Genomic DNA, 18,252 nt, shown 5'->3' on the forward strand with positions numbered 1-18,252 from the left:
ATGTCACTCCACTGCCTTATGAGTCTGTTTTCATGTTGCTAATATAGACAAACCTAAGACTGGGCAAATTACCAGAGAAAGAGGTTTACTGGACTTAACATTTCCACGTGGCTGGGGAGGCCTCCCAACCATGGCAGAAGCAGAAAGTCACACCTCACATGGTGACAGAGAGACACAGAGAAGGAGCTTGTGCAGGGAAACTCCTCCTTTTAAAACCATCAGATCTCGTAAAACTCATTCACCACCACGAGAACACCATGGGGAAGATATCTGCTCCCATGATTCAATTACCTCCCACCGGGTCCCTCCCACAACACATAGGAATCCAAGATGAGGTTTGGGTGGGAAAACAGCCAAACTGTAGCAACTGCCCTCTGACTTCCATCATTGCTGAGAGAAGTCAGCCATTAGTCCTTTTGGGTTCTCACGTACAGGACAACAAATCTGCTTTCAAGATTTGCATCTTGGCTTCAAACATTTGTACTATGATGTGTGCGAATGTGGATCTCTTTGTATTTATCCTACTTTTGGGATTCATTGAACTTGAGAGATTCACATTTTTAAGCAAATCTGGGAAGTTTACAGCAATTATTTCTTTGAATATTTTTCTGCTCCTTTATCTCTCTTCTCTTCTTCTTTTGCTTTCATTATGCACATACTGGGGTGCTTAAAGGTTTCACATCTTTCTCTGAGGTTCTATTCATTTTTTAATCTATTTTTATCTCTGTTTTTAAGATAACATGATTTCTACCAATCTTATCTTAAAGTTTGCTGACTTTTCAGTTCAAATCTACTCCTGAGCCCTGCCAGAATTTTTTTTTTTTTCCATTTCAGTTATTTTCAGCTCCAGGATTATCATTAAAAAATAATTTCTATGTCTTCACTGTTTTTTATTTGATGAGACATTGCCATGGTTTCCCTCACTTCTATGAGCACAGCGTTTAGTTTTGTGAACATGTCTGTAATGGCTGCTTTGAAGTCCTTGTCTCCTCAAAATCTAGGCCCTCTTGCTAATCAGAGTCAAATTAAAAAAAAAAAAATCTAGGCCCTCATAAGGCAACTTTTGTTTCCTGTGTTTTCCTCATGTCTCATTTTCCTGTTTCTTTGAATGTCTTTGTATGTCTATTTTTACTGAAAAACTGGATGTTTCAGGTAATAGTATGAAAACTCTACATGCTGATTCCTCTCCTCCCTGCCTGCAGCTTGGTTTTGTTGTTCTTTGCTTATCTGTTGAGTCACTTGGTTAGACTATTTCAATGAAGCTCATTTCCCCTGCAGTGTGAAGCCTCTGGGGTAGCTCCTTGGAGGACTCAGCCTTGGGCATCCTCGCAGCCACCCTGGGTTGTGGTGGTTTTGGTGGGGAGATTGGCTGTCTCTTTCCCTGATCCCTCTGTTAAGCTATCTACCTTATGTGGCATCACATCTACCTGTTAAGCTCCATTAATTACCAACTGATTGCTCTATGATTTTCAGTAATGACCTGGGCATACATTTCTTCAATGTCTGGTCCAATTATACTGGAGCAGTGATCGTTTTTTGAGGCCCGTCTTTGAGGTTTGTGTTAGCTCCAGGTGGGCTCTTCTTCTTCCTTTTTTTTTTTTTTTTTTTTTGAGACGGCATCTTGCTCTGTCACCAGGCTGGAGTGCAATGGCGTGATCGCGATCTCAGCTCACTGCAACCTCTGCCTCCTGGGTTCAAGCGATTCTCCTGCCTCGGACTCCCGAGTAGCTGGGACTACGGGTGCATGCCACCACACCCAACTAATTTTTGTATTTTTAGTAGAGATGGGGTTTCACCATGTTGGCCAGGATGGCCTCAATCTCTTGGCCTTGTGATCCACCCACTTTGGCCTCCCAAAGTGCTGAGATTACAGACGTGAGCCACCATGCCCAGCCGAGGGCTCTTCTTAGTCATCACCTTGGTTCTCTCTAGCAACCTAATAGGGCTATGAATTAGCTTGTTGATCATATGCTGAATTTTGTCTCTACTCCCAAATTCAAATTTTGAAGTCCCAACCCCCAGTATATTAGAATATGATTCTATTTGAAGATAGGATCTTTAAAGAGGTGATTAAGTGAAAATGAGGCCATGGGGGTGGGGGTGGGCCCTGTTCCAACGTGACTGGTGTCCTTACAAGAGGAGGGCGTGGGCCGTGTTCCAACGTGACTGGTGCCCTTACAAGAGGAGGAAATTTGGACACGTACAGAGACACGATGAAGAAAGACCACGTGAGGACGCGGTGAGAACGTGGCCATCCACAAGCCAAGGAGAGAGGCCTTGGAGGCAACCAAAGCTGCCAATGCCTTGAGCTCAGACGTTATGCCTCAGAACTGTGAGGGAGAAATTTCTGTTGTTGAAGCCCCCAGTCTGTGGTGCTTTGTTCTGGCAGCCCTCACAGACCAATTCATTGCTCCTAATTAAGAGCAACAATCCTTTCAGAGCTTGAACTGGCTGTTTCCAATAAAGCCAGTTCCTTTGGAAGAGCTTCAGAGCCACCTTTTCTTCCCTGGGGACTGTCCTGCTCTCGGGTCTTTTCAGCGTGCTTCTTTTTACAGAGCTGTGTCCTACAGTGGAGCTGGGGAGAGCAATTGGATCCCAGCCTTCTTAGCCCGCTGTTCTTGGCTAGAACCGCATCCGATGAGTAGGGACTGGCTGGAGGAAGGGGGCTGTCCGTGCTCACCAGGAATTTAGCCTCTTCAACTGGGTGCTGTGGTGAGAAATGCTGGCATCTGTCCCTCCTCCTAGTGAGATAAGGGGACCCTCGGGTGGGAGCTGAGGGGAGAGCGAGCCCTGTCTCCTCGGACACAACCACCAAGAGGGGTCTCTGTCAAGACGAGCTGGAGTGGGGGAAGGAGGGATCCACAGATGATCACTGTTCTTATGGAGTTTTAGCAGACTTTCTTGAATAAATATTTGTCATCTGATGTATGCTGTGAGGACTAAGCTCTGATTTTTTTTGCTTTTTACTCTCGCGCTTCAAATTCCTATCTAAGGGGCCCGGGGAGCCTTACCCTACAAATCATAACTTCTCATCAGATGGGTTTCATTTAGCCCTATACATTGTGACTTACTTTCCAAATCTGACTCGGACATAATATTACGAGACAAGAAAGAAAGTCAAAATATTTTACCCCAAAAGCATGTATGTTTCTTTGCCATATTTTGAAATGGTCCTGCAAAGCTGTCCTTTGTTGGGGGACGTGTACATCTGTAAAGAATCTCTGTTAACACGGTTAGATCTTTTTCTTCCAGGCCCTCCCAATCCTGAAGAGATGAACTAGAGTCTAGAACCTTTTAACAATCTAAATAGGAAACACCTGTCACCTATTGACTCTAAGGGCAGCCATAATGAGACTTCAAAAGAACCTTGGTCTCCACTATCTTTTATCTTAACCTGAACATTTCCTTTCTGTTGATCCCAGGTCTTCAGACAAACTCAACCAATTGTCAACCAGAAAATGTTTACATGTACCTAGAGCCTCGAAGCCCTCCCCCTACCCTTTGAGTTGTCCCACCTTTCTGGGCCGAACCAATGTTTTTCTTAAACGTATTTGATTGATGTCTCCTGCCTCTCTAAACTGTATAAAACCAAGCTGGCCCCGACTACTTCGGACACAAGTTCTCAGGCCCTCCTGAGGGCCGGGTCACGGGCCATGGTCACTCATATTTGGCTCCAACTAAATCTCTTCAAATATTTTACAGAGTTTGACTCTTTTCGTTGACAGCTGTTAGCACAACTTCCATTAAAAAAAATGGGTGGTTTTCCCCATTTTGCACGTTTTGCTCAGGTTTCTGGGGCTTCCTCTCCCTGCCACCCTGGGGTGTCCCCGGGCAGTGTTCTCCCTCCATGGCCATTACTCCGTTTGAACCAGTGCCCTCCACAATGTGACATTTTCAGAACAGGAATTTAATCTCATCTTCCCACCCTCCTCACAATCCCTCAACGGTGTCTCCGTGCCCTCAAGAAAGAAGATGCCTTACTGGTCCCGACTGACCAGGCAGAGCTGGGGCCCTTGCTGTGCTCTCAGTCTCAAGCAGCAGCTGCTTCCTGCGCTGCCCCAGCCGTCGGCGCTGACCCCTGCCCAGCTCACAGCACTGCCGGCCGCAGCCTCTCACCGAGAGCTCCTGCCCTCAGCCTCCAGCCAGAGAAGGGCTCCCCACCTCAGCAGAGCTCAGCTCAGCGGGCACGGGCACGATGCAGAAATCCTTGATTTCTCAGATTAGGCGATGGCTGAATTATAAACACGTGTGAGACCATGCACCTCCACTTCCCAGCGTTCTGTATTTTACAATCATTCTGTGTTTATTTCATTGATCTGCTTCCCGGATTCAACTGTATACTCCAAGAGGGCAGTGACTAGAAGAGCTCTACCTGTCCCGGCTTAACTACTGTGCTCCCGGCACGTGCAGAGCACACAGCTGACGGTTTTAAACGTCGCGGAGGCCCCAGGTGGGAGAGGAGAGGAGGCCCGAGGGGAGAGGAGGCCCCGGGTGGGAGGGGGTGAGGGGAAGGGGGAGGAGGTCCCTCGGGGGACGAGGTCCCTGGGTGGGAGGGGAGAGGAGGTCCCACAGGGAAGTCCAGGGCCTCAGGTGGAGGTCAGTGGTGGGAGGACAGGGCAGGTCCACCACCCCTAGGTCCTGGAAGCCTAGACGGGAGAGGACAGATCACGTGCGGCCTCTGCGTCCAAAGCTGGCTACCATCCAGTGAAAACCTCAAGCTCACCCGATTCTCCCAGGCCTCAGCGTGGAGCCTCTGAGGGGGGTCCCGCCTCCCTCCCCACGACTCACCCGCACTTGGCTCTGCAGCTGCCGGGTCCGCTGCTCCCAGAAGCCCCCCCACCGCCCGCCCCCCGCCGGCATCGCCTCTGCTTCTGGCCTCCTCTCACCGCCCCCAGTAACCGGCGCGGGTGCGGGCGTTGGGGAGCGAGAGAGGGTGGCTCGAGGCGGGAGCTAGGGGCAGGCGGAAGAAGCAGGAAGACCCGAGGAAGGGGGCCGGTGTCCAAGCACTGAGGAAAGTTTCATCCCTTCTGAATCCCAGGCCTCGCTGGACCACGGCCCCGCCTGGTTCTCCTGTAACTTGCGGAGCTCCTGGACCGGCCCTTCCCAGAGGCGCAGCGCTGAGTCCCGGAAGCAGGACCTGAACCTGGAAGAGGAGGGGCGAGCAGCTTCCTGCTTCCTCCTCCCCACACTGCGGGGGGAATGGCCCCACTGCCTCCTCCTCCCCACACACTGCGGGGGGAATGGCCCCCACTGCCTCCTCCTCCCCACACACTGCGGGGGGAATGGCCCCCACTGCCTCCTCCTCCCCACACACTGCGGGGGGAATGGCCCCCACTGCCTCCTCCTCCCCACACACTGTGGGGGGAATGATCCCCACTGCCTCCTCCTCCCCACACACTGCGGGGGGAATGGCCCTCATTGCCTCCTCCTCCCCACACACTGTGGGGGGAATGATCCCCACTGCCTCCTCCTCCCCACACACTGCGGGGGGAATGGCCCCCACTGCCTCCTCCTCCCCACACACTGTGGGGGGAATGGCCCCCACTGCCTCCTCCTCCCCACACACTGCGGGGGGAATGGCCCCCACTGCCTCCTCCTCCCCACACACTGCGGGGGGAATGGCCCCCACTGCCTCCTCCTCCCACACACTGCGGGGGGAATGGCCCCCACTGCCTCCTCCCCCACACACTGCGGGGGGAATGGCCCCCACTGCCTCCTCCTCCCCACACACTGCGGGGGGAATGGCCCCCACTGCCTCCTCCTCCCCACACACTGCGGGGGGAATGGCCCCACTGCCTCCCCTCCCCACACACTGCGGGGGGAATGGCCCCCACTGCCTCCTCCTCCCCACACACTGCGGGGGGAATGGCCCCACTGCCTCCTCCTCCCCACACACTGCGGGGGGAATGGCCCCCACTGCCTCCTCCTCCCCACACACTGCGGGGGGAATGGCCCCCACTGCCTCCTCCTCCCCACACACTGCGGGGGGAATGGCCCCCACTGCCTCCTCCTCCCCACACACTGCGGGGGGAATGCCCCACTGCCTCCTCCTCCCCACACACTGCGGGGGGAATGGCCCCCACTGCCTCCTCCTCCCCACACACTGCGGGGGGAATGGCCCCCACTGCCTCCTCCTCCCCACACACTGCGGGGGGAATGGCCCCCACTGCCTCCTCCTCCCCACACACTGCGGGGGGAATGGCCCCACTGCCTCCTCCTCCCCACACACTGCGGGGGGAATGGCCCCCACTGCCTCTCCCCACACACTGCGGGGGGAATGGGCCCCCACTGCCTCCTCCTCCCCACACACTGCGGGGGAATGGCCCCCACTGCCTCCTCCTCCCACCAACTGCGGGGGAATGGGCCCCCCACTGCCTCCTCCTCCCCACACACTGCGGGGGGAATGGCCCCCACTGCCTCCTCCTCCCCACACACTGCGGGGGGAATGGCCCCCACTGCCTCCTCCTCCCCACACACTGCGGGGAGAGGAATGGCCCCACTGCCTCCTCCTCCCCACCACACTGCGGGGGGAATGGCCCCCACTGCCTCCTCCTCCCCACACACTGCGGGGGGAATGGCCCCCACTGACTCTCATCCTCCCAACACAATGCGGGGGGAATGTCCCCCACTGCCTCCCTCCTCCCCACACACTGCGGGGGGAATGGCCCACTGCCTTCCTCCTCCCCCACACACTGCGGGGGGAATGCCCCACTGCCTCTCTCCCCACAACTGCGGGGGGAATGTCCCCCCACGTCTCACGCCTCCCCCCACACTGTGGGGGGAATGATCCCATTCCTACCCTCCCCACACACTGCGGGGGGAATGGCCCTCATTGCCTCCTCTCCCCACACACTGCTGGGGGGAATGATCCCACTGCCTCCTCTCCCCACACACTGCGGGGGGAATGGCCCCACTGCCTCCTCCTCCCCACACACTGCGGGGGTGAATGGCCCCCACTGCCTCCTCCTCCCCACACTGCGGGGGGAATGGCCCCACTGCCATCCTCCTCCCCACACACTGCGGGGGAATGGCCACCCACTGCCTCCTCCTCCCCACACACTGTGGGGGGAATGATCCCCACTGCCTCCTCCTCCCCACACACTGCGGGGGGAATGGCCCCCACTGCCTCCTCCTCCCCACACACTGCGGGGGGAATGATCCCCACTGCCTCCTCCTCCCCACACACTGCGGGGGGAATCATCCCCACTGCCTCCTCCTCCCCACACTGCGGGGGGAATGGCCCCCACTGCCTCCTCCTCCCCACACTGCAGGGGGAATGGCCCCACTGCCTCCTCCTCCCCACACACTGCGGGGGGAATGGCCCCCACTGCCTCCTCCTCCCCACACACTGCGGGGGGAATGGCCCCACTGCCTCCTCCTCCCCACACTGCGGGCGGAATGATCCCCACTGCCTGCTCCTCCCCACACACTGCGGGGTGAATGGCCCCCACTGCCTCCTCCTCCCCACACACTGTGGGGGGAATGATCCCCACTGCCTCCTCCTCCCCACACACTGCGGGGGGAATGGCCCCCACTGCCTCCTCCTCCCCACACACTGCGGGGTGAATGGCCCCCACTGCCTCCTCCTCCCCACACTGCGGGGGGAATGGCCCCAACTGCCTCCTCCTCCCCACACCTGCGGGGGAATGGCCCCCAATGCCTCCTCCTCCCCACACACTGTTGGGTGGAATGATCCCCACTGCCTCCTCCTCCCACACACTGCTGGGGGAATGGCCCCCCACTGCCTCCTCCTCCCCACACACTGCGGGGGGAATGATCCCCACTGCCTCCTCCTCCCCACACACTGCGGGGGGAAATCATCCCACTGCCTCCTCCTCCCACACTGCGGGGGGAATGCCCCCACTGCCTCTCTCCCCACACTGCAGGGTAATGGGCCCCACTGCCTCCTCCTCCCCACACACTGCGTGGGGACTCATGGCCCCACTGCCCTCCTCCTACCCACACACTGCAGGGGAATGGACCCACCTGCCTCCTCCTCCCCACCAACTGCGGGGGGGAATGATCCCCACTGCCTGCTCCTCCCCCACACCACTGCTGGTTGAATGGCCCACACTGCCTCCTCCTCCGCCACACGACTGTGGGGGGAATCATCCCCACTGCCTCCTCCTCCCCACACACTGCGGGGGGAATCATCCCCATTGCCTCCTCCTCCCCACACACTGCGGGGGGAATGGCCCCCACTGCCTCCTCCTCCCCCCCACACTGCGGGGGGAAGGATCCCCACTGCCTCCTCCTCCCCACACACTGCGGGGGGAATGATCCCCACTGCCTCCTCCTCCCCACACACTGCGGGGGGAATGATCCCCACTGCCTCCTCCTCCCCACACACTGCGGGGGGAACGATCCCCACTGCCTCCTCCTCCCCACACACTGCGGGGGGAATGATCCCCACTGCCGCCTCCTCCCCACACACTGCGGGGGGAATGGCCCCCACTGCCTCCTCCTCCCCACACACTGCGGGGGGAATGGCCCCACTGCCTCCTCCTCCCCACACTGCGGGGGGAATGATCCCCACTGCCTGCTCCTCCCCACACACTGCGGGGGGAATGGCCCCCACTGCCACCTCCTCCCCAAACACTGCAGAGGGAATGGCCCTACTGCCTCCTCCTCCCCACACACTGCGGGGGGAATGGCCCCCATATTTTAATGTAGTAGCTTCTCTGGTCACTCACAATCCAGCACTAGCACACAGCAGTCGGGGAAGTCTCATGGGTGTGAGACACCCTGTATTTTGAAGGCTCTACATGAAAAAGAATGTAGAGAATCTGAATGCATTTTATGTGTAGATTGCATGTTGAAATGATGCTGTTGGGATATATTAGGGAAAATAAAATATATCACAATTTATTATGCCTCCTTCTACTTTTTTCACGTGACTCCTAAAAAACGGACGGTCTCTGGAGGGGCTGGTGTCAGGTCTCGAGGGTACTGAGCTGCTCTGGGCCCCTCCTGTGTCACAGAATGTGGCCAAAGGCTCCAGGAGAGTCGGTGGCAGTGCTGGACGGAGGCTTTGTCTCTTGTTGCAGCGTGTTTGTGATACATCACGTCCATGTCACTGACTTGGTTTCCAAACTTACTTACACAGCAGCTGTTGGCTAGGCATGCACACAGGCCAGGACAACAGTGGCGAAAAGGCTTGCGCAGCTTTCCAGGTCACAGCCCGGCAGAGGTGACAGGACACGGTATGCAATGTGATCCGGCGACCATGCGGCATATTGGTTAGGAACATGGACACCCGCTTCTCCTGGCACCAGTGGCAAGGACGCCCTCCCTGACCAGACCCTGGGCTTCTCCACGCCCTTTTTCAGCTCAGCCTCAAGTCTGCATCACCATGAGAATCCCCCACACCTGCGTCCAACATCTGATCAGTTCCGTGTCCCCTGCCATCCCCCAGGTGGTGCTGGGTTCCCCAGCCCTGACTTTAGCAAGACTCCCCATGGGTCAGTTTAGCCCAAGTGCCCTCCAGCCCTGCTGTGGCCTCTCAGTGACCCTCTTTCCACCAACCTCTAACCTGCTCCTTGGCTGCCGATTCCACTTGCCTTGCTGTATGCAGAGTTGAGTCCAGCTCTAAACTGAGGTGTTTTCTTCCCCCTATTACATAGTTCTGGAACACAACCTGCTTTACCACTTTAATGATTGGTTCTGCCCAAGTCACTGGAAATCCTGCCAAGAGGTGTGACAAATTTGCTTCTACCAGAGACAGCCAGAGGCCCCGTGTATGTACACAAGTCAGCCCTGCAAATGGTGTCCTCAGGAGCAGAGAATATTCAGGGCGGCCCATGTCCAGTGTGGCCTGAGAAATGCCTTGGAATGCGAGGCTGAGCCAACTGCCCCCTGGAAGACACTTGCGTCTTGCTCTTCTGAATACACGGAACTGGTTGTGGAACCACGACTCCCCGTGCACGCGCTCGCAATCCAGTGGGCCTTTGCACTCTCCTCTTCCTTCATTTCCTATTTTTGTTTGTATTCCACCAATTCCTTTTCTTGTCTTGCAACAAGAATTCTTCTTGAGAGAGATCTGATCAAATCATTTGTAGACTGCAGCAACCAGCTGTCTTTGAACAGTCCTTCTACTGTACTGAAGATAGCACTCCTCCATGCTTTCTTGCATGGAAAGCTAATTTCAGAAAGTTGTATTTACTAACACTAAGCAAGACATAAACTGGACGACTTGCAGGAGGGAAAGTATATGCAAAAAGTGAATTTTTAATTCCACGATTTTATCCAGTTTATTCCAAAAAGTCACATAACCCCAAAAGATACATACTAGATTTCAGATTGAGAACAGAAGCCAATTTCTTGTGTAATTTACCCAACAAATATTTAGGGGTGCTTAGTCTGCAATGGGTGACATATAATAAAACAACTAGAAAGAAAGAGAAATAAACACCTCACATCACTGGAAGGAGAGGCTGCTTCATTTAAACAAGCCACTCTGTGTCCACAAAGACTTAAGAGGGCTCTGGACAGTCTCTGAATCGATGTCAGTGATTTTCCAACATTTAGGTAATGGCAGTTATGGAAATCAGACGAACCCAAAGTCCCGAGACTCCCTAGCTGTACTTCGCCTGTTCAGAACATGGTACGTATTTTGCTCAACTGAAGTAGGCCGTTTTTATATTTTGGGATCTATTCTCATATAAAAAAGATTCATGGGAGGAAGGTGGAACATTTTTAAAGCCATACAATTCACCTACAGTTTCCCAGGTCTCTCTTTGGGGTTAGATTACTTAATATTTTATAATCATTTAAAAAAGTTCCAAGTTAAAGTTGGAACCACTGTCTCCAATTTAACATCCATTTAAGTCTGTAGTCTCTATAAAAGAATAAAACATAAGATTTAGAAGAGCAGAGAAAAGTAAGATGTAACCCACTGAAGACATGTGGAGGTCGTTTTCAATCTGAAAGCCATGGTGGCCGATTGCTGTTTGACAGCCGAGTGGAGTTCTGTGCTCTTTCCTCATCTGTTCTTTGGCATCTCTCTAACTATGCAAACAACTCTAGAGCTTAACTGGGTCCGCCCCAGCCGCCTCCACGCTCTCCTATCTGGGTGGCCACGCCACCATCTGGCTCCTCAAAGCCTCCAACTCCTGCAGAAGCCTGCTCCGGGCTTCCATTCCTTCCCTCCCCCATGCCAGCAATCAGAGCGACTGACGTCACCTGGGTGGCCCCAGCCCCTCCTCGAAACCCTGCAGAGGCTTTGAACTGCGTGAAGGAGACAAGTCACACTTCTTGCCATGGTCTTAGAAAATGCTCTTTTACCACTGGATAGCGCCAGGTGGCCCCTGGCTCTCTCCAGCCCCTGCCTGCACCCTCCTGTCCTGGGGCTCTGGCTCTGGGCTCTCTGTCTTCCAGAGGCTCCAGCTTGCCTGCCTCAGACTTCTTCCGTCTGCAAGGCTTCTTAAGAGCATCATTTTCTAAAAACAGCCTACTGTCTCCACAGGAACTTTATTAGGCCTCCGGGTGTCCCCTGCACTTCTTTACAGCTAACAGTTACTATGGATCAGCACATGTAAATGAAACATGTGCTTCTGCCTCTTGGAGTGATGCTCCCTGGGGGCAGAGCTGCACTGTTTCAGGAGGGCAGGTAAGCGCTGTGAGACCAGTCACCGAGGCAGAGGAGGCACCCGTAGGCTCCCATAAACACTTGCTGAATCACACAAGAAACTGGCTTCAATTCCCAGTCTCAAGTCGTTATGTCTCTTTTGAGGTTATGTGATTTTTGGAATAAACTGGATGAAATACTGGAAATAATAAAACTATCACTTTTTGTACATCCTTTCCCTCCTGCAAGTCATTCAAATTAAATTTTGCTTAATGTTTACTAAATATAACTAAATCTTTGAAATGTTTTCCATTCAATAAGGGATAAAGGAAATTGTGTCCAATGGCACACACCAGAAAATTATCAAGTGCTTGCTGGTCCGTATGACAGACCACTGCAGGGCAGTACCATTATTTCCACTGACAGCAACAGAAACACAGGCCTTGAGAAGAAAACGGAATCTGTATTAATACTCAGACTTCCTAAGTTTTTGTATTCTCAAACATTAAAGTATCTTTTTAAGCATTAAAATATAGTAAAAGTGAATACTATAGTTTCAATACATAAACATCTCATTCTACCAAAAAGGTCTCCACAACTTTCTACAACCCTAAGACACTCCTTCCTTCATGAACCTCATTTTCACAATATATGGACTACAGTCACTCCGCTGTGCAGCAAACAGACCTCAAAACCTGTTCCTCCTATCTGAAACTTTGTATCCTTCAACCAACAACTCCCCATCCCTTTCTCCCCCCATGAAAGCCCTAAAAATTCTCCATCCCTGCCCTGTCCCGTCCTCCTACTCATGGGCCATTAAAAGGTACACTGGAAATAGGCAGAGGCAGGAGGAACAACGGCGCAGAGGCAGCGCTGAGCCCCGTCCACACGGAAGGTCCCGCCTGCACATGCCTCCCACAGCTCCCAGGTCCTCATAATGTGCCTTGTGTAGTTTTACAATCAAACATACCCCTTTACACGAGGCTGTCCTGAATGGGTTCCTGCGCTAAGACACATCCCACCAGGATGCCTTATGTACACCATTTACTTATTACTAGGGATATTTTAGGAATTTCAAAGAGGCCACCAAGAGACAGTGTCACTGAATGGCTTGAATGCCCACCTGAGCTTGCTTGGATCAAGGAAGAATCAGGAAGGCCCGGGCAGTGGAACGGCTTATGAGACTCACAGACACCTGTGTGACGAGGCACACGACATGTCCCCACAAATGAAAACCACTGCCTGACACAGAAACCATACTCAGTGTTTAATGAAGAACAGAAAGATGGAAAGAGACGGGCGAGGAAGGCTGATATTACAAATATAAACTTTGTCAGCACTTTCAAAACAATAGCAAATACACTTAAATACATACAAAGTTTATTAAAAATAGGTTGCAACTGAAATACAGTAGAAATGGAAAACTACAGCAGTTTTGTTTTCTCATAGTAATGCACACTTCTGAAAAGCACTTTTACACATATTCACATTTGACCTCACTGCCCAAAGATGGCCAAATCCACTTGTGTATGGGTTTCACAACCACGCATACAAATATCCCTGTATGTAGATATTTACATGTATCTGCATGTTCTCATGTGTATTTTTCTATATATTAACAGAAAAGTAATTCATCTGCATCTCTTTAAAGAAAGTGTGGATTGGCCGGGCGCGGTGGCTCAAGCCTGTAATCCCAGCACTTTGGGAGGCTGAGACGGGCGGATCACGAGGTCAGGAGATCGAGACCATCCTGGCTAACACGGTGAAACCCCGTCTCTACTAAATGCAAAAAACTAGCCGGGCGAGGTGGCGGGCGCCTGTAGTCCCAGCTACTCCGGAGGCTGAGGCAGGATAATGGCGTAAACCCGGGAGGCGGAGCTTGCAGTGAGCTGAGATCCAGCCACTGCACTCCAGCCCGGGCGACAGAGCGAGACTCCGTCTCAAAAAAAAAAAAAAAAAAAAGAAAGTGTGGATTTAGTGGCCATAAGGCTGCCAGTGTTCTCAAGATATTTGGGAGGCGCTTGCTTTTCCTAGAACCTCTGCCGCAAGCAAGCAAATCCTTCCTGAACACTCAGAACCATTGCACTCTCTTACTCAAACAAGGAAATGGGAAGAGCACACTTTCAAATAAAAACCCTGATAGACATAAAAAAATATTTACACTCGCATTTTTAATGATTTATCATACAACTCTTATTAAAAGTGATTTCGAAGGCAGTAAAAGCCCCTATGCTTCTCTTTGAAAGTGTGCCTATTTTCCTAACATACGTATGTGTAAGAGAACAATATGGTACAGAAAAATCATTTGGACTCCACCAAGGGCTTTGTCAACTAGAAAATTTGCTTGTAATCACAAAGTAATTTATCATCTTAACACCAGACAATATAAAACACACTGAGGTCCATCTCCCCTACATCAGCCACACATCCACAGCTGAAGAAATAACAGTGGTAACTAATAATTCAACAAATTAAAATTAAATAACTCTTATTATAGTATAAAAATAGCTTGAACTTCCATATGAGTTATTCTTACAATATTTAAGTTACAGATGCCCTGTAATTGAATTCCTTCCTTTTCTTGACTGGCATACACATGAAAATCTCTTTTTCAAATTAAAAATGTCTGAGTGACAGCTGTGCTTGAGGGGTTCCTACTCATCTCCCATTCTTCTGTCGTTCCCAGTCACACTGAACATTGCTCCAATCAAGATATCTTCTTTTACAGATGCCTGGGAACAGTTGAGGTTTAGTTAACTTTGTAATGTAACTGTCATCTTTAAATTTACCAGTGATTTATTAAGTCTAACAATAATCTAGTATTTATAAAAATAAAATCCCCTAAGCTTAAATCCTCAGAATTTTCTTTCAGAATTAAAATTAATCAAATATTTAGAATTGATCAGAAGAGCTCCGATTTGCGAGGAATGAGTGGAACAGTCTCGGATGTGCGTCATCGCACAGGAAGCTTTGGCCTAAGCCGTTTCACGATGCAGACTAGAAGGATATTGTGGGAAGAGACACAATCAGGGGACATGGGAGGAGCATGTCGTCACATGTCCTTTCCTGGGTAGAAGAGTGTGTGTTCACTTCTAAACAGTGCCAACAACAGTCTGAATAGTTCAAGCTATTCTCTGCTTGACGGCTAAAATCAAGTTTCTGAAAAAAACAAAAAACAGAAACAGAACTTCTTTGTGCTCCTTGGTCGATGATGAGGGGAAGATGGGAGAGAAGAAACGTCCATTCTCTCCTCCTATCCTTAGTTCTGTCCCCTTTGAACTCAGGACTCCAAAAAAGAAACCAACAAAAAACTTATCCTCATGTGAGTTAGATAATTAAGAAACTAGACAGTGTTTAAGTTACATAAACGGCAATCTCATGGTAAAGTAAAATAAAATTTCTTGGAATTGAAACGTTTCTAGATTCCAACCATTTTAGAAACAGAAATTGTGAATCACTTAGAAATATAACCCCCTTCCTCTTTCCTCTTCAAACTCGCACCTACAAACCCACAACTGAGAAGATTTTGGGGTAAATACAAAGTGTCCTCCTCATTTTGTTTTCATTTTGTGTTCAGTTCATTCTCCAGTTCTGTTAATTTACGAGAGGCTTTCACTTTATTGGATACATCTTGACCTTGTGAAAAAAGACGCTGGCGTTCCTTGAATGTCAAGTTTTCAGGGGCCCCAGAACTTCCAGGTAAATCTGCATCTTGGCTGCAGAAGAGGGCAATACGGAAGATTACTGGACAAACTAGAAACAACCTGCCAACAATTACATACGTTTGCATACATAATGGCAATTAAAATTCTCAGACTCATTCTTTGTTAAATTGCGCTATAACTTTCCCTACAATTGAAATCACAGGGGCTGTATTTAAACCCATCTAGAAAAAAAGGGCAACATGTTTTCTTGGCTAAAACATTAACTTTCCCCAGTCATAGTCAACTCTCAAAAACCTTGTAAGTTAGATTTTAGCAAGCAGGCAATTCTTACCAGTTAAATAAGTGTAACCTGAGGGGTACAGTTTTAAAATACAGCATTTTAAGGAATCTTACATGTACCTGAGAGGCATCTATAAATATGCCAAAGTTAATAATAAGTTACAGAATGGTACTGATGATTTCTCTGGTGAGTTCAAATTCACTGTTTTAAGAACACTTGGGGCAATAGCATTTCTAACTAAAATCGAGGTGAGGGCATAGAGTGAAGCCATGAAGTCTGTTTACATAATTCAAAAGTGCCCTGAAGAGTGAAAGGGGTCATCAGGTACAGATGAAGTTCCTCGTCTAGCGCAACCGTCCATACCTTTTAGAACGCTTCTCTTTCGCATCCCGGTAAGCGTCATGGGCTCCAACAGCTGCTCCAGCAGATCCCGGGTAAGAGTTTGGTCCTTTTCCACGAAAGAAACAGGACAAGTTAAAGTACTTCATTATTTCTAAGCTTTACTCATGAGAAAGATGCAGTGCTCAGAGAATAAAAAATACCTTACTGAATAAGCAGGAAGGTAAAAGATCCTTCACATTGTATCAAAATTTCATCAATTTGAAATTCATCTCTGTTGGTGGCCTGAGTAATCCAATGACTACTCTCAAAAGGTGCTAAAACATTGACCTGACGCCCTTCATTATTAGAGAGGAATACCGCCCATGGCCCCGCTCTTCCTCGGACAGCAGAGCAACTCTGGGTGAGTGTAATGACATCAACCCATTCTGGGTGAGTGTAACATCAATCCATCGGCAACATTTGCCTTGTTCCTACTGGCTTCAGGGGATTGCTAAGGATCAAAAGATGTGATGCAGATACAAGGTTTTAAATGTATCCAAGTAATAATGTCGCTAAGTGTATCCAAGTAACAATCAATGTCAGATTGTTAAAATCATAATACAGTAAATCAGTGTTAATGTATTTCTATTAATTGTAGCATTAGAAAAATTCACACTTCAAAAATCTGCTGACAGTGTAATACAGGCTGGAGTAAAAAATGCTCAAACTATTTAGCAAACACTGACAACAATGAATATTGGATTAAACAGGCCACAAAAGTAGTACAATATTTTCACATTAAAATTCTTTTTCAAACAACTTGCACAAAAACACATTTTTCTCTTCTTCTACAAAAGGACCTGCTGTGCAGAACTTATCTGACGTACTGGACGGGACACACACCTGCCTTTTGAAGGGTGCCTCTTTGCACTGCACCTTTACTCAGGTTTCCCACCACCACTGTGGAGGATGCCATCCTCAGCAAAGACTCAAAAGATTGAACAGAAACACATCTCTACCTTATGACAATCTATAGCAGCCCTTTAGATAAATTACTGCATGGAGACATTTTTTTCCCATTTTAATTCCAAATTTTTTATCTTGCTTATTTTTAAAAACATTGCGTTGTATCTTTTGAGCTTTGTTTTAAGAATGATACTGGCTTTTTCCACTGGTAAAATTAATTCTTCAAAATTTTCAGAACTTTTAGACTTAAGAATATCAAAACCTTTAGCTAACTCTCTATGAATACTCCAAGTCACAGATCATTTTCAAAAAGCTTTAGTGATGAATCTTTCATATAGTGCTATGTTCAAATCTGGTATTACTCATTCCAATTCACACCCTAATGCTGTTCCTCTCACTGCTCAGTGGAAGCAGCCGAGTCCATCTGCAGAAGCATGCTTTACCACAGCGCTCGCGACAGAAACAGAGCTGAGCAAGGAATGAGACCACGCTAGTGACATGAGGAGGACAAGGTCAGAATGTGCTCTGCACACGGTGCAGACGGCTCTGTACATTACGAAGAAGTCTTCGAAGAGGCGGAGCAATCAGATGTCGGCTATGACCTGGTCCTGTGTGGTACTTCACGTGTGCAGTAAAATAAGGGTTAGTGGTAGGACTGAGAGCCTAGATGGTGAGCAGTGACACCTCACTGTAATACTTGGTTACCAAACCCTCGCATTTCTGTCATCTTAAGTTCAGCTTATAAAAACTCCATACAAGGAGACTGATGGCATCCTGCTTCAAAATGTACCATTATTCCATAAATTGCTCTGAAAGGTACTAAATTATAGATCTTTACAACAGATATTTCATAAAATGATTTAATCCTGGCTTCCAAGGTGACTCAACCTAAATATTATTAGATATTAAACCTTCAAAGTAGATCAAAGCTCTGAGCTGGGGGTGGGGGGACAGAATTCTGGCAAAATTCATCTGTTAATTGAGTAAGACTGACAGTTACACTGAGTCTTATTCTTCTTTCAGAATTGTCGAGTCCCATAAATTGTTTATGCAGAATGATACAGGATTCAGAAGACTCTCATACACTCATTAAAATTTGAAGATATTTAGTGCCAGAATTCCAGTCCCATTTAAGGTAAGATTAGTGTGAAATCTGAATCTTTATGAATTCAGCTATATTTTAAACATACTGTCTCAAAAACACTGACTACTGAACCCATGCTTGTGACAGCCTCTAGGCCCTGCTCCCTGCAGAACCGTCCTGCTCTACAGTCAGCGTAGGGGGTTTCCCTAAGGTCAGCTGCACGCCTGCTAAGGTCTGGCTGCTAGTGTTACTAGGTGCTAAGAGTGCAAGTAACAGGAAGCAGTGAAGCCAGTTAGAGCAAAAGGGGATGAGAGGAATTTCACTGTAACTGGGGTCTCTGGACCCTGGTGTGAGGCAGCCTGCACGGAGG

The 18,252-nt window shown here is 49.6% G+C and overlaps 2 protein-coding genes and 3 pseudogenes across 2 annotated transcripts in view; 3 read left to right on the plus strand and 2 right to left on the minus strand.

Annotated features, from left to right (window-relative positions):
* KIF25 (kinesin family member 25) overlaps window positions 1-5,082 on the minus strand; it is a 64,144-nt gene extending 59,062 nt beyond the window's left edge. Inside the window, exon 1 of the mRNA XM_030929558.1 lies at window positions 4,789-5,082. Coding sequence (XP_030785418.1) covers window positions 4,789-4,860 — 72 coding nt within the window. The 5' untranslated portion in view covers window positions 4,861-5,082. The remainder of the gene's footprint in view (window positions 1-4,788) is intronic.
* Window positions 5,083-5,240: 158 nt separating this feature from the next.
* On the plus strand, window positions 5,241-6,588 carry LOC104678500 (annotated as a pseudogene).
* Window positions 6,589-6,740: 152 nt separating this feature from the next.
* On the plus strand, window positions 6,741-7,367 carry LOC104678507 (annotated as a pseudogene).
* Window positions 7,368-7,398: 31 nt separating this feature from the next.
* LOC115897042 lies at window positions 7,399-8,280 on the plus strand (annotated as a pseudogene).
* Window positions 8,281-13,734: 5,454 nt separating this feature from the next.
* Window positions 13,735-18,252, minus strand: part of AFDN (afadin, adherens junction formation factor) — a 142,286-nt gene continuing 137,768 nt past the window's right edge. The window contains 2 exon segments of the mRNA XM_030928608.1: window positions 13,735-15,282; window positions 15,875-15,959. Coding sequence (XP_030784468.1) covers window positions 15,129-15,282; window positions 15,875-15,959 — 239 coding nt within the window. The 3' untranslated portion in view covers window positions 13,735-15,128.

The sequence above is a fragment of the Rhinopithecus roxellana genome, chromosome 4, assembly GCF_007565055.1.
Source record: "Rhinopithecus roxellana isolate Shanxi Qingling chromosome 4, ASM756505v1, whole genome shotgun sequence".
NCBI lineage: Eukaryota > Metazoa > Chordata > Mammalia > Primates > Cercopithecidae > Rhinopithecus > Rhinopithecus roxellana.